Source organism: Callorhinchus milii, unplaced genomic scaffold (assembly GCF_018977255.1).
Source record: "Callorhinchus milii isolate IMCB2004 unplaced genomic scaffold, IMCB_Cmil_1.0 Scaffold17, whole genome shotgun sequence".
NCBI lineage: Eukaryota > Metazoa > Chordata > Chondrichthyes > Chimaeriformes > Callorhinchidae > Callorhinchus > Callorhinchus milii.
In genome coordinates this window covers 2,263,467-2,280,127 of record NW_024704758.1, presented here as the reverse complement: position 1 = coordinate 2,280,127, position 16,661 = coordinate 2,263,467, and the positions used below count along the sequence as shown (strand labels likewise).

Here is a 16,661-nt window from a genome sequence, read left to right as displayed (position 1 = left end):
CACAGGTCGACTCAGAATGTGGGAAGGGCTGAGTCTTAAAGAAACATATCACATTGAACCTTTGTGAAATTATGGTTATTTTATTGAATTACAGGCCGAGAGCAACCCGACAGTCAGACTCTTAAATATACGCCTATGTACAGTGTAAAGAATACATACAGTAGTTCAAATACACTACATCAGTCAGCCAGTCTTAACTAAGTGCTTAGAAGCTAAATACAACACTTATAAATAACAAGTGTCCCGAGTATGTGGTTATAGGAGTGGGTTACAATAATAGCAGCATGGGTCACACTGTGCACAGCTAATCTATAATATTAACTCTCAACTAGTAGTTTGTTTTCTTAAATCTTAGCTGTTTTATTGCATGTATACGCTTGTTTTAAGTCAAAGTAAAATGTGACATTGTCAGTGTAATTAAATAGTGGGCCCAGGACAAATCACATAGGGAACTTGACTAGTAACTTCTAGAGGAAATGGAAGTTCGAAGGTGGAATTGGAGTCATATTGCATTCGCAGTTTTTAAATCCTTGTCTTTTTTATTGTTTATTGAAGGGGAAATTAAAAGACCAGGTTAGGAAATACCGGTTGGGTGAAAACATCTTCTTTAATAGTCAACGGAGTAAGAACTAAAAGCAGTGTTCGGATTCGTCAACAAACAAACAAAAAGCTTTGTGTGTCTTGTTTATAATTATAATAATGTTTACATTTGATATCGACCTGCGACATTAAAATGCTGGCTCACAGGATAACTGTCAAGTCGTAATTGTTTGCCTGCAAAACCCACAGTCGCTACGCTTTGCAGTACATCCTGTGAAGCTCTTTGAGACGTCCTCCTGACGTGAAAGGTCACCATACCAAATGCAAGGGTGATTATTATTAAGTGTAGTGACTGTGTATTTGTAGGTAAATGCAACAGCCAATACGTGCAGCAAGGTCAGACAAACTGTTCCTTCCACAAATTGACTCCACTGACTGTTGAGACAGCCCTCCCTCTCTCTCTCCCTTATCTCCTCCCATCCCGACCCCCACAAATAAAAAGATATTGTTAGCTTCACTCAGGAGTGGACCTGGAAACCAGCTACCATCTCACTGCATCCCATTCCTACCCCACCCCAGGCCTTCCTGACCCCTGTTATCTCTTCCGAGAGAGGCAATGACCCAATTAAAGGCAACGTTCTTTTTGCAATGTGCTGTTCGATGGAGGGCATCGATTGGAGTGAACAAGGGAATATGGGGATGCAGAAAGGGGGCCCAGGGAACTGTTCACATGCTGCGGAAAATACATCTTCTGTTTTATCTGCTAGAGGAAAAGGAGTTACTCTTACAACGATCCCTACTGGAGCATACGACGCACACCTAGCGCCTACAGGGGACTAGATTATTACTAGTTACTATTAAGGTTCGTGAAAGGACTAAGAAGCTAGCGTGGGGACAAGTGTGGCCCATTTAACAATGCGATAGGTTTTGTAGGCAAGACGGTGGGGGAGATAGATACACAATCCAGTTTTACAACGTACCGAGTTATGGTAGCGGAGTTCAGTGGGATGTGGAAGGACACTGCGGTTTCAACAGCGCTACTTGGACCGGAAAACTAATTGGCGTCAAGGGAGGGTCTGAACTTTCTCCCCAAACACCCCCCCCCCCGACCCACCCCCAACCCTGCCACCCCAACCCTATCCCTTTCCAATTTACACGCATGCAGAAAATGAGTGGCGTTTTGCTATAGTTTTTTTTTGTACATCTCATTCATTTCCTCTGGAGCATGAAGGCCACGGTGATGGCGAGGGCCAGGCCAGCGATGACTGCCCCTCCCAGGATGTAGGGCTTCATGTTATCGTACGCGCTGCGGGGCTGCCCCTCCGAGCTCTCCTCCTTGCCCTCCTCCTCGGGCTCCGCCTGGGCGTCCGTCGCCTTCTTGCCCTCGGAGGAGGGCTTGGCTGCGGGGGCTTTGGCCGAGTTGTCCGCGGGAGCGGGGGTCTCGCTGGTCAGGGTGGTCTCCGCCAGTGCCGCCGATATCACCGGCTTCTTCACCGACTCGGCTTGTTTGCCCGACGACTCCTTCTTGTCTCCCGCCGCTGAGCTGGCCTTGGAGCTCGCAGGCTTGGGTGATTCCTTACCCTCTGCCTTGGCCCCAGCACCTCGGTTTCTCGTCTCCATCACTGCTCTCTCTCTCTCTCTCTTTCTCTCTGCCTTCCTTACCCGCTCCGACCTCTCTCTCTCTTTCTCTCTCTCTCTCTCTCTGCTCCACCGAGCCTCCAGATGCCTTCGATGGTGTTCAGTCCGGCCTCTGATCCACAAAGGCAAAGCCTCTCGCACGATCGTTTGATCTTCTAACAAATCTTCGTCGCTAATTAAGGAGTCGCCTTTTCAGGTCTGTCTTCGCCTTTCATATTCCACAGTCTCCACCGAAGACCTGCCACAGAGGGCACATAACATAGAGGTCAATGGCTCGATCATTTACCAGATTATTATTATTAATTATTATTATTATTATTATGATGTTGAAATCACTCAACAACTTTCAAAAGGGAATTGGATATGTTCTTGAAAAGGAAACATTTGTAGGGGCATAGGGAATGAACGGGATTGATTGGATGGCTCTTCCAAAGAGCTGGCACAGGCACAATGGGCTGAATGGCCTCCTTCTGTGCTGTACGATTCTATGATTCACTCTGCGGAGGTAATTTCTAAATGGTTTTCAGTGATGGAGGAGCCAGAACAATAACACTGCCATGTTACATATGAATGAATGTCACTTTTCTGAATGTATTTGAGCTTCCTAAAATAGCTACTTTTGCAGGAAGATGATATTTTATTCACCAGGTATTTTGTCAAGCCATTTCTGAATGGTCTTATTAACAGTCCCAGTTGCAGAGATGCTTATAGGAACTATGTTGTTTTATCCTGCCACATACGTATTATTATTATTATTAATTTTTTCTTCAAGGAAAGGAAACCTTCCGAATGGGGGAGAGACATGGGGTGGGGGGAAAGAGAGAGACGGAGAAGGGGAGAGAGAGAAGGAGGAGGGGGGCGTGGAGAGAGGAAGAGAAAGAGAGGGGAGAGCAAGAAGGGGAGAGGGAGAGGGGAGAGAGAGATGGGGGGGTGGTGGAGAGAGGAAGGGCGTGAGGGGGGGAGAGAGAGAGAGAGAGTGGGGTTGAGAGAGGGAGGAGAGATAGAAGGGGAAGAGAGAAAAGCAGGAGGAAAGGGAGTGGGAGATCAAAAGGTAGGGGGAGACAGGAGGGGGAGTGGGGGAAAGAAAGGAGAGAGAGAAGGGGGAGGGAGAGGGTGGGGGGGGGAGAGATTGAGGGGGGGGAGAGAGAGGGAGGGAGAGGGCGAGATATAGAGGGGGAAGGGAGTGGTAGACAGGAGGTGGGGGAGGGGTGGGGAAGAGAAAAGGAGAGAGAGAGAAGGGGGGAGAGAGAGGGGGGGAGAGAAAGAGGGAGGGAGAGGAGGGGACGCGAGAGGGGGTAGGGAGAGAGTCGGGGAGAGAGGAGAGCGCGTGGGAGAGGGGGGGTATAGAGAGAGAGAGAGAGAAGATAGAGAAAAGGGGGAGAGAGAAGAGAGAGGGGGGGGCAGGGAGGAGAGAGAGAGGGGGGAGAGGCGAGTGAGTGGGGGTGCGGGGAGAGAGGGGGGGGGGAGGAAAGGGAGCGGGAGAGGAGAAGCAAGCCTGCCCTTCTGTTGAAGTAAAGTCATTCGATGATGAAGTGGATGCCATGTTAAGACTCAGCAAACGCTGTACCCTGGGGACTGCCAGGCTGCTTGGCTGCCCAGTGAAAGGGAATTAGCTCAATTGATTATACAGGTAAGGAAGCCGATGTGTAACAAGAGAAGCTTTTCCACGAGGCTTCCTTTTCTTTTTTGCAGCACATCCGCTGCTGCTCGTCCGGGGAATTGACAAGCCAACCTTCGAGACGGTTTGCGATTCACATCGATTCCAACGGCAGCTTTCACCCCAGTGAAACGGACGAGAGGACGCCTTTGTTTGTGGGGTTCGCCTGGAGACCCTTCAAGGAAACAGGAGTAGGTTATTCACCCACACTCAAGCCTGTTCCGCCGTTTTATAAGATCATGGTCGATCTGTACCTCGAGTCAAATTACCCGCCCATAATGCCTTGACCTAACAAATATCTATCCACAAGAAGATGCTGGAAATCTGTAATAAAAACAGAAGTTGCTGGGAACATGCAACGGGTCAGGCAGCATCTATGGAGAGAGGAAAATGAGTTATCGTTTCAGGTCCATGACCTTTCATCAGAACTGGGGGGATGTTGGTAGGGATATCTATCCACCTCAGTCTTGAAGCATCCACAGCTTTTTGGAGGGAGAGAGTTCCAGAGTTCCACTACCCTTTGGGTGAAAAACCGCCTCCTGATTTCACTCTGAAATGGCCTGGCTGTAATGTTCAGACTATTCCCCCTTGTTCTGGATTCCCCCACCAGAGGACATAGTTTCTCTGTATCTACTCTATTAAATCCCTTTATTATTTTAAAAATAATAATAATAATATAATGCCTCAATCAGATCACCCCTCAACCTTCTAAATTCAAGGGAATAGAGACCAAGTTTATGTAACCTTCAAGATGGGCTTCAATGACAGGAAACCTTCTCCTTGTCTCTCACGTCCTGGCCGGGCTTTGGATGCAATACCGTACAGTTTCCCTTTACACGGCGCCTGGCACGTCTCCGACCAACATGGGGCCTTTACCCACTCAGCCGTGGTGGTGTGTGGCGCGGGTGGGGGAGAGGAAGGGAGGGGAGTACGTTTCAGCCGTGTGCCTGACCTCCCTCACTGATTTTGGGATGTGGTGAGAGAGAGAGCCAGCCTGCTGCCATGTCTCTGCCAAACGCAACTATTGATCTTACAGCAAAAGATGTCAAGAACCAGCTCCCCCCAGAATTTCTCTCCTCCCCCAAGAGAGATGGAGAAGTGGGGAGAGAGGAAGACATGATAAGGCGTTATACCAAATACAAGGATTATTATTATAATCACGGCACTGACATTGAAGCCCATCTTGACAAACCTCCCCCCCCCCCCCCCCGCTTCCTTTCCCTTCCCCCTCCCCCCCTCCTCCCACCACCCCTTTTTGGTCTATTAAAGCAAATCTCAGGCATAAGTGCGTCAGCATTTCAGAGGGTAAGATTCTGGCCCCAGTGCAGTGCAGTTTTGCTGAGCAAATGTAATTCACGTCCCTCAAACCTCCGCCAAAGCGATTTGGGAGTCACAGCATCCAGCAGCCGGCCTGTCTCCCTCTCCCCATCCCTTTAACACTCCCCATGTTCATCTCCATCACAAGCAAAGCAAAGGCAGATGAGCGATTGATCTGAAAATATCTTTAAATCCCCTCTCCTCCCTCCTGCCTTCCTTCCACACACACATACACACACATGCATATAACCCAGTATTCAAGGTCAGACTGGTGCAGTTTAGAGCAATGACAAACTCTTGCCCTACACGCATCCTCCCTCTTCTCCATCCTCAGTCCAGTGAATGTTCATTTCAGACATCGACAAAGCAAAAAAAAAGAAAGCGAGAGAGAGATCAAATGCAAGGATTATTATTATTATTATCTATCGTTCCCTCCTGAGCTCTAGGAGACTGATACAAAAAGATGAACGCAGCTTTCGTTGCTTCAGATACAAACCAACATCCTCATATATTTATATATATATATATACAAAATAATTTTTTTAAATGGTTAATAAAATTGCACGTTTGGGTGGGTGATTTTTAAGTCTGGCGAGAAAGAGAGAGAGAGAGAGAAAACAAAGATGAAATATAAGCAATTAACAGTTTGGGAGGAATCGAGTCATCTAAAATAAGATCTCTTCTTTGTACAGTATTTAAATGCAGTATTTTTTTTTGCACTGTCCTTGCCCTGGAATTTTTCCAGCTGCCCGTCTGCTATTCTTTTTAAAAAGCAAACAAAAATGCTCCCTACTCCCTTATTTAAAGCTGAATCCAGTAATTCCTTCCCTCCCTGGGAGTCTGACCTTCGCGTTACAATTACATCCAATTTTGCAACCCCACAATGTACAGAGAGAGCGCTTTGTAGAGCTGCTCTGAATCATCTTCTTTTTTTTCCCTCTCTCTTTAACCAGGCTGTGTCCTGGAAAATAAGCAGCGGAACCCTTACCTGCGAGCGCTTCTCTGCTTTCCCTTCTCCTTCAGTGCTTCCTCGGAAAGGATGCCAAAGTCTTGTCGTCTATCCTGTAACCCTCCTCCCTTCTCCTCTTCCTCCTCCTCTGACGTTCTGTCTTGACTGCGATGAAGCTGGGCCTTGCCAGCTAGATCAAACAGAAGCAGTGTTAGAAAAGGGAGGTGAGATGCTTGTGAGGCAGCTTAAGAGATGGAGAATCGGAAGGTACCATTCCCATCACCCCCCCCCCCCCCTACCCCTCTGCCTTTTTTTCCCTCCCACCTCCAAAGGGTGACAGCCACAGTCATCAGAAACTGATCAATAAAACATTGTCAATTCTTCCATTATAAATGTGAGGGATGCACTAACACAGGCCATAGGGTGTTATACCCAGTCTCTTGCTGATGTGCTAGATAGAGAGTATTGCAATAAGGTCTGTATTTCCAACAGTTTCTCAAGGTCAGGTTGTGTGTACGGTTGCAGTCACTATATCCCAGTCAATTTCCAGAACGGCATGAGTCGTCTCAGCAGAGAGTGAGAATGCAGTGTACTGTTAGATGGTGGCACACAGCAATTATTGTACGGTATAGTTGCGGTGTGGCGATACTTGACCAATAAAACAACACTGCATTGTGCACTTACTGACAAGAACCGAAATTATTTCTTGCTGTAATGCTGTGTGTGTTTGTCAGTGTCTGTATGTATGAACATTTTATGTGTGTGGGGATATGTGTGTCTTGAGCTCCTTAGGACGTCCTCCTGACGTGAAAGGCACTATACAAATATCATTTGTTGTTGTCTGTATACCGTGTGAATATTGACAAAATTATCCCGAGTGCAGGGCCTGTACGTTATGTATGTGTGTGTATGTATCTGGCTATCTGTCTATCCATCTGTTTGTCTCTCTCTCTCTCTCTCTCTCTCACTCTCTGTTGGTCTGCATAGGTGTGTATGTGTGAATATGTGTGTGTGAGTTTACCTTGATATGTTGCCACTCTCTTCTGGGTGAGAAGATTATTGCTCAGGCCCCAAGTTGGGATTTGAAATGATGGTTTGGTTTGACAAGTCAGCGCAGTACAGTAATGGACATGCGCTGGATTGTCAAGAGTGACGTTTTACAGACCAGACCTTAAAGCGAGATGCCAGGGCAGTTCGGGAGGGGGATATGTGAGGGGTGGGGGGAGGTGGGAGGCTTGGAGACAGCTGAGCCACACGTTGATATAAGAGGCATCATTCGTTCATATGGAAATGTCGGGAAAGTTCACCCTAGCACCGAGGTTCACAGCTCAGTGAGGAACTATACCGAACAGTTGTTAAGGGGCTCACCAAGACAATGGAACACAGAGAGTTACTGCAGCGGACATGTATTTGTCCACCAGAGGGAATCAAGGTACACTTTCAAACCAAGCCGGATTCATTTGCTCAAGACTTGTGCACGATTACCGCAGCACACGGCTTTGAACAAAAGCGACCTCTTCACGCCAGGAAGGACCTCTGTGTCAAAGCGTTTCACGGGATGTACTGTAAAATGTAGTGACGGTATGTTTGGTCAGTGTTTTTCACCACCTTCCAGTGACCTTCAGTCACAGTCAGGAGGGGTTAAATATACCCTGTGTGGGTGTGGTTGCTCAGCTATAAATAGCTGCAGTCGGAGGTGGTGCAGAGCTAACCCTGTCACCTTTACATCAGCCTCGTTAAATCCCAAACCCACATTAGGTCATGGTAACTTCTACCATTGACAGGAACAAGGGAAACAGCTGGTGTATGAGAATGGGGTTGTCACCATTTATAATTGAACCCATTACCGACAGTCTCTGATAGACCTGGTGTAATATTGCTGCCACACGGCCTTTCTCCCTATGTATCTTGCCAACAAAGATATGTAGAAAGTGTTTAATACTAATAATAAATTGGTCATTTTAATCCACGACTGTTTGTGGGACGCTACTGTGTGCAATTGGCTGCTGCGTTTCGCCCACAAAATATACAGTTAATTCACTTTGCAGTATATTCAGTGAAGGGCTTTGAGACGTCCTAATGTGAAATGCGCTGTATCAAATGCAAGAATCATTATTATTAATTATTATTATTACTATTGAGAAGTGTGATGTTTTTATCAACACACTGTTGAAATAAGCAAGTGTGTAATAAGGCACTGGTTGGTTCCTGTGCTGGAGATAGAGGGCTTTTGATGATTCGGTCAGAAAGATTCAAAAGCCACGAGTAACAGGATCCGTCAGTGTGTAAAGAGTTGGGTGGAACAGCGAGGGTATATCACATTCCTGCTGCCGTTGAAACTGAAAGAACAGAAATGTGAGACATTCCTCTCACACGGGCTGAGAGACAATATTGCAATAGCAATAGCCATAGACATACAGCAAGGAAAAGCACAGGTGGCCATTTGGTCTCAGTAACCTTTATTATTTTGTCACATGACATAAATTACACGGAATTTGACAATTGTTTCTCTCAAAGGTTTCTCTTTTTTGCCAGTTTAAACAGCTTTTTTTGTGTAGCAGCCAAAGAATATAGTGTGTGTGTGTCTGAGAGAGAGAGAGAGAGAGGGGAACAGAGAGACAGAGATGAACACTTCAAATAACAGTGGTACAGTACTCACAACAGCACGGTACAGCATTACAGTTGTCTTGCCGTTAAGAAAAATTAATTTATATCTGACACAAGTTCAGAAAATACATCTTTTTTAAAAAAAACTTTTTTCGATCACGTTCCTACAAAGTGGGATGCAGAGAAGGTGTGAGGGTAAGACTGTGAGGGTCAGAGAACTAAAGACAAACAGGATTTCACTCGAAATTGACAGCTCTGGGTGAGGGGAGGGGGGGATGTTGGTGGGGGAATAAGCAGATGTTCCTATTTAACTGGCAGCTAAAGCAAACACTTGCTGCAGCTTTCCACAGTTTTGCATGTCATTAAAAAGTTCCTATTTCCATTGTTTTTGCAACAAATGCATGTTTTGCAACGCACGCGTGTACACATACACGTATATGCGCACACACATGTGGGCACACACGCACACCATTGCTCAAGTCGTCCAGCACACAACATTTTGGTTTTACAAAAAAAATATACATTTATATATACATATATATACACACACACACAGAATGGAGACATTTAAAATTGCACTCTGACTATACGGTCTGAAAGTTAGTGCTTGGTAATACACTATTTGTTTGTACTTCACGGAGCTGGTGGGAATTGCAAACATGCTATGTGTTTGTTCAAGTCCTGCCTTGTTGTGTTTGAGCGGTGGTCAAAGTGGAGCAGGAAGCTGAGAACGAGAGGGTCAAAGCATTTCCTCTGGAACCAGAAGAAAATAACGAGCTTCTAATGGAATTTATGTAAACAACATTCTCCCTTTCCTGAGGCCTTTGACTCTCCCCGTTCTTTCCCTGGGGTTACGGCTGCCAGTGGGGCTGAAGTCCAGCACTTTTACCAAATGCCCCGACCTTTACAATCACAATCGGGTGAAGATCTCATCTTTCCAGTGCTACCCTCCCTCTCAACAAAGCATCCTGGAGAGCTGAACACTACACGGCTCTTCCAAAGCTATGCCGGACCCTATCCTCACCTGGTGTTCCAACGCGTATTCCAACAGGGAGTCTGTGGATAGCGGCCAGCAATGGGAACATGTTAAAACGGCCAGCATTTTAACCACACAAAGGGTTTCACCCCCACCCTCACCACCGCCATTGCCCTCCACCCCTCGATTTCAACCCCCCCCCCCGCCCCAACCCCAGCTCAGGTGTAAAGTCCTCACTGTCCAGCACCTTGGGACATCCTCCCGGCGCGAAGGGCGCTTATGAATGCAATTTGTTGTTGTTTTGGATTCCTCCAATAATCTATGAAACCATAGTGATGTGTTAATGGTGCCAGGGAAAGGACCACAAGAAACATGCAATAAGCTGCAACACATGCCTCAACTTCACTTCAATTCACTGACCCACTCCCAAGTCTGTCCCTTTTTTTTTAATTGTATTCGGCTTAAAATTCCAGAGAAATGCTTTTTATTCAAGAAAAATCCAGATTAAAAAGTAAGTCTTTTGAAAGTTCCCCCTATTTTGAATTACTCCTTGTTCCGTGTTTTAAGAGCCTTGCTCTCCGTCTCGCTCGCTCTAATTCGCATGATGCCCATTCTCTACCCTTCGGAGGAAACTAAGGTTAAGGTGTAACCGGTTAGCTGGTCCTATCAGCAAATGGTGCTTGTTGCAGTTCAGTAGAGGATACTGACCGAGGTCATGCATTGGAGCAAAACATTTCGCTCCTGAACTGAAGGAAGCTTCACACAAGATCCATTTGGATGAAGAAGGCTCTTCAGCCTATCCAAACTCACCCCTTCCTGTCCGCTCATCCCACCCTCCGCCCATCACAGAATCGCACTGATTTTTATATCAGTCCCAGTGTCCTGGCCTCAACCACCCTTCCCTCGACTTAAATAGAGACTTGACAGCAATGACCAGGCTTAACACAGTGATTGTCCAATTACAAAAAACCCATCTCTAACGTTCTGAGGACGATCCCAGCCATAGAGGCTTCTGGAGTGAGTCTGTGTCTCCAACGCTCACCTGATGAGCCAGTCTAAACTTGGTCAAACATCAGAGTGCACTTGCATTCGACGCACTGAACTCATTTTATCCAGCGCCTTCGGGTGAAAGGGCAAGTGTTCCAACCTGACCCGAGACTCACCTGGGGGGCTTTTTCTCTCAACAGAGAAATACAGGCTTGAATCAAACCAGCATGATTGCAATCGATGCATAATACATTTCCTCCCCGCACCACCACATCATCCTGTCCTGCTATCAGACATTCACAGAATGTCACCACAATCTTTCGTTAACTACCGTTCATTCCGTTTGGGGATGGGAGTGGGGGGGTAATATTGCACAGAATTTACAGTGTGTTTTGATGAATGGAAGGAAGGGCATTCTTCCACCCCCGACACACACACACGTACACACACAAGATATGCATTGGATTCATTGAACATCGATCAGAAAGACTAACAACACAACGTCTAAACACTGAAATGCACGAGCACAGAAAGCACAATTCGTTCTGTGTATGGGGTTCAAGAAGGGACGCACCCACACACACACATACACACTTTTAACAGTGCAACATAGGGTTGACTGCACTTCAGTTAAAATGGGACGAGTAAGGTTTTCCAGCACTCGTAGCATCAAACCGCTCAGCAACAACAAAGTACATTCAATTCTCAAGGAAGTTCACCCTTTGCTCCTTTTACCACTGACTGTGCCTCGCTGTCTCTGACCAGCCTTCGCAAAGCCAGTTAGTTAGTTCTGTGCTGCTGCTTGTAATGATATCTCTCATCCACCATCTCGTATAACAGGCTCTGCCACAGAGACAGTGATTCCACTTTGCTTAGTGTTTTTTGTGTGTGTGTGCATGTAGACCTTCTCAATCCATGTTCTTCCAGGAATGTTATCGTTTCAGAACATTTTGTTCGGAACGAGATGATGGAGGGGAGGCTTTGAGAACTCAACCCAACGACCCTCTTCTGCTCCCCCCTCACTCTCGACACTCAATATCATTCAATATCAGCAGGGAAATAGCCCTGGAGCAAATTGTCATGTGAGCTTTCTGACAGCATCAGTATCCCCTCCAACCCCCACTAATGTTAAGCAATGCAGAATAGTGGATGAATTGGCAAGCTAGCAGCATTGGCAGCTGGTGATATTAACAAGCCAATAACTATATGTAGATTAAATATTAAAACACTGGAATAGAAAAGAATAGAGGCATTTCATAAGGGACTGATCTGCAGAGGTTATGGAATCATGAATCACTTTAACTTCACTCTACTGAACAAATGGTTTGCAAAGTAATCATCACAGTTAATACTTTGTGGGTTAATTCTTGTATAAGTTTATGACTCTACCTCCCTCCCCCTCTCTCTCTGGGGTTTCTCTCTCTCTCCTTCCCTTGCAAAACATGAAGCTCTGAAAGGTCTATGCCCCTGACTTGTGCTCACTGTTTGAGTCAAGGCAGACCTTGAAGCAAGAGATAGAACCAGGAAGTGGGACAATCCAAGGGACATATCTTGCTCTAAGGAAGTGAGCATGGTGTCATACTTTTATACAATCTATTCTTGCAGATAAGGATCAATCATCAAGTAACGATTCACACTTGACATCATTTGTACACACAGTACACTACACCAAACAGACAGCTACACGCCGCAAAACACAGCCAGTGCAAATCCGACTTAGTCACCTAACGGAGAGTATCACGAATGGTGACACTACCCCCTCCCTCCCAATCTAACCCTATGCATTCACCCCCAGGCTGCCACTTCAGTTCCCCCACACATGCTCAGAAGCGTATACTCAGTGCGTTACATCAATCGCACAGACCGAGCAAGTGAAAGGTTTGCGTGTGCTTCACGGGAGTAACAGGAGCTCAGCACTCACAGAGTGGCCTGCTCGCCCACTGGCCCCATCGCTTCTCACTCTGATGTTAGCGCTGTTGAGCTTTCACAGAGCTACGGCGCTGAGCGAGACCCATCACGGAAAATTCCCATTCTAAGCAAAGATGTCAAGTATTAATGACAAGTGCGAGCCACAAAGTCCAGAAGTGATAGCCGGCTAAAGCCATTGAGCCTGGCCTGCCGTCTGCTGAGAACACGGCAGATCTTCCGACCTTTCATCCGTGCAAGCCATCGCAGCGTTCCAAATCAGGAGTCAAAGCTTTATAGAGGTCGGTCAGGATTGTGCGGTTTATCTCAGTGGGAAAGGGAGAACCGTAGAACCATAGGAATTTACAGCACAGAAGAAGGCCATTCAGCGCATACCATCTGTGCTTCTGTGCTGACTCCTTTGAGAGCAATCCTATTTAACGGCCCTTTCCCTGTTCCCCAGAAGTGCAACAAGAGGTGAACTAGTATGGCTTGCAGTATAGCTTGTAAGTTGTTCCTCATTGTGTGGGAGGCAAGCTGGAACAGGAAGTTTTTCAGGTCCGAGTCCTTCAAGACAGCTGGTATTTTATATACATACACATACAGATATAAATACATACTCATGTTCTCCTTGGTCATTTGGTTATAGATCTCAATTGTGCTTGGTTGGTTCTTCCACACAGCCAGCGCTTGGCTCAAATCCCTGTTCAACCGATCGACAGATAGATATATAACGACATTGGTAATGTAGAATGCAAAAGAGCCTCAGTACCTCCAGAAGGATGGGAACTGCAACCCCTTAAGTCACGTAAATCAGAAGTCAATAATACTACATCAGTATCAGTACTGACACACCAGCGTACAATCACATTAAAATGCTCCCACGTTTCCACTTCCAAGGCAAGGATTTTGAAACTACAGGGTGTCCACAAAGTCCCGATAACCCCCACCCATCCCCCGGCCCACCCTTCCCCCCGTTACAACACAGCGATATGAGACTACGGAGGAGCTGAAGCAAGTTGTCAGAGATGCATTTCACCTCGTCACTGACTCCATCCCTGTTACGGAAGGTGTGGCAACGAATACGACGATAGATCACACGCACCGATCCTCTGGACATCTACAGTTAAACACTTGAACTGAACAGAATTAAGTACTTCTAAATACAATTAACATAATTCTTCCGCATGTTTCAGTTGTTTGGTCAATGCACTGTCGAAATAAATGGGCGGGGCGTTGGGTGACAGAACTTTGTGGACACCCTGTTAGAAAAGGAGAACGGGGTGGGGTGGGGGGAGGTAATGCCACCACTGCGCACAATTGGCTGCCGCGTTTCACCCCCAAAGCACACAGTCAATCTACTTTACAGTATATTCTGTGAAACCCTTTGAGATGTCTCAACAACTTGATAAGGCGCTATAGCAATGCAGGGATTATTATTATTACTTCTTCCCCAACCACCAACACCCTCCTCGTTCCTTTGTGCACATTGCGTTTGTCTCAGTTGGGTTTCGGCAGCATGGCTGTGACACGCGTGTGGGCTAGAGCCTCGCGTGTGGTCCCTCTCCCCAGCAGCTTGACTTGTTTCACGTCTGCGGTACTGACACGCAGGGTTTTGCTTTTAAATAAGATAAAAATCGAGGTTGAATTGGGAGATTTTTTGTCCCCCTTTTCCCCGTCCCTGTCCCAAAAGTCTTCCCCAAATTTTATAGGCAGAAACATTTTTTAATTTCAAATTTTAAAAAGATTTAAGCGTCGGTCTCCCCAACCCACCCACCCCCCCACCACCACCCCCCACTCCCTCCCCTCCCAAAAGGGTAAAATTCCTGGTCACTTCAAAGTCAGTTTGCAGGAAGGAAGTGCTTTGTGACGTCCTCCCAATGTGAAAGGCGCTATATAAATGTAATTCGTATTGCACCATAGCATAAACCCCTGAGGCACCGGGATTCCACCAAGCCTGTAAGACCCACTTTTATCTTATCATTTAACATCACCCAGAATTGAGCAACGATTCAGTTTTCATTCAGGAGCTGAATTTGAGAACTTTCATGTGACTCTGAGCAATCGCTAATTTTAATTCAGAATGGAGCTGAATTTTAGGCCTCCTATAATCTCTATACCCTCCACCTCAAGGCCGGGGGTTTAGCGTCAGACAATCAAAGAAAGCGTTGCAACACAAGACCAATAACAGTGACTGAGGGTGTGGTAGAAGGATGGACTGCACTGTGCAAACATGTCTTAGTGTCAGATAAAGGGCTCTCAAGTCACTGCAGCTGAGTTAGACTCTGATTCTCTATATATTCTGCACCTTTTGCTCCATTGGAATGGGACTCGCTGGGTCAATAGCATGCTGGTGAGTCAATACTGATCAACTTCACGGTTCAGAAGAACAATATACCTGGTACAATTTGGTACTGGTTCACAAACACGCACGCGCACGCACATACATACACACACACGCACGCACATACATATACACAGATACCCCCCCCCCCCCCCCCCCCACCACCCCAACCTCATGCTCCCAGGACACGTCTTCATCCTAGTGTTAAACATGAACGGCAATAAAAATCACAAGCCCCCAAATAATATATATAGAGAACAAGGTGGGGGGGGCTGGGGAAAAACACTGATCTGAGGAATTATCTGGAGGAGCAGAACAGGTTCTGCTTCTGGGCTGAGTGTTGCGTGTTGGTGAGGGTGGGGGGGTGGTGGGTGGGGTGAATTGGTGGTAGGGTGGGTGTGAAGGAGGGTGCAATGATTTTTGTGAGTTTTCACCTCCCAAACCTGTGCTGATGAGCTGACGCACTGAATGCCCGTAGCACAGAAGGGAGGGCATTAACTCCGCTTTGGGTTAATGTTGCCAGCTGGGGAGCATTTCTAACATGGTTTCCGCTATCCCCAGGAAGTACACAACCTGCGCGATGCCAAAGAGAGGGGCGATGACCAGGGCCCTGCAGTACGCCCCCTTCAGGAACGCCTTAGCTCCTTCGTTCCTCCAGATTTTCCTGCAAGAGGGAAGGCCGAGGGGGCACAAAACATAAAAACAAGGGAGACGAGGCAGGGAGTGAAAGAGGGGGAGGGAGGAAGAGAAGGGAGAACGGGAGAGAGAGGGAGGGCGAGGGAGGAAGGGAGGGAGGGAGAAAGAGAGGGTTGGCGGGAGAATGAGAGAGCAAGGGAGAAAGAGAGCAAGGGTGAGAGGGAGGGAGAGAGAGAGAGAGAGAGAGAGGAAAGGCCATTAAAATTGATAATAATAGTTTTACATTGAGACATCTCATGATGCTTCACAGGATTTCACTGCAACAACAACAACAACAAGATTCCATTTATAGAGCGCCTTTCACGTCGGGAGGACGTCCCAAGGCGCTGTACAGTTGGGTCAGGACCCGAGCATTGGGGGGAAATGGTCAGGGTGAGGGAAGGGAAGGAGCGAGGAGGGGGTAGAGAGTCGAGAGGAGAGCTGAAGGCACGGTCAAAGAGAAAGATCTTGAGACCGGCCTTGATGGAGGAAAGGGTGGAAGCGGCGAAGGCACTGGGGGATAGAGTTCCAGAGCCTAGGGGCTGAGAGGCTGAAGGCCCGGCCACCGATGGTAGGGCGGTTGGGGCGGGGGATGTGGAGCAGACCGGAGCCAGAGGAACGGAGGATACGGGCAGGTAGGTAGGGAGGATAGTAGGTCGGAGAGGTAGGAGGGAGCGAGGCCGTGAATGACCTTGTAGGTGAGGATGAGGATCTTGAATTCGAGGTGAGGATGAGGATCTTGAATTCGAAAGGTGTAGTGACTGTAAGGCATTTGTAAACAAAAATGGCAGCCAATGTTTCCCTACCAGATTGGGTTAGAGTCTGGGAGTTGTACGAGACAAACCAACTTAAAGAGTCCATTAAATATCTCATTTTATGCATAAGGGACTGAACTGAACTGACCCATTGAGGAGCGATTAGGAGATGGAACCTTGGCTAAGTTAACCCTAGATCAGGGACACTGAGGGGACGATCTGGAATGCAGATTCCTGTGTCAGCCCACCCCGGTCAGCCTCAATCCACCCGCCTCGCTGTGTAAATCAGTAGAGGACCTTAATTTGCGCTG

The 16,661-nt window shown here is 47.1% G+C and overlaps 1 protein-coding gene across 1 annotated transcript in view; it reads right to left on the bottom strand.

Annotated features, from left to right (window-relative positions):
* Positions 1-892: 892 nt before the first annotated feature.
* Positions 893-16,661, bottom strand: part of slc25a22a (solute carrier family 25 member 22a) — a 37,206-nt gene continuing 21,437 nt past the window's right edge. The window contains exons 10-12 of the mRNA XM_007904794.2: positions 15,364-15,584; positions 6,141-6,291; positions 893-2,416 (exon numbers count right to left, since the gene is read on the bottom strand). Coding sequence (XP_007902985.2) covers positions 15,431-15,584 — 154 coding nt within the window. The 3' untranslated portion in view covers positions 893-2,416; positions 6,141-6,291; positions 15,364-15,430. The remainder of the gene's footprint in view (positions 2,417-6,140; positions 6,292-15,363; positions 15,585-16,661) is intronic.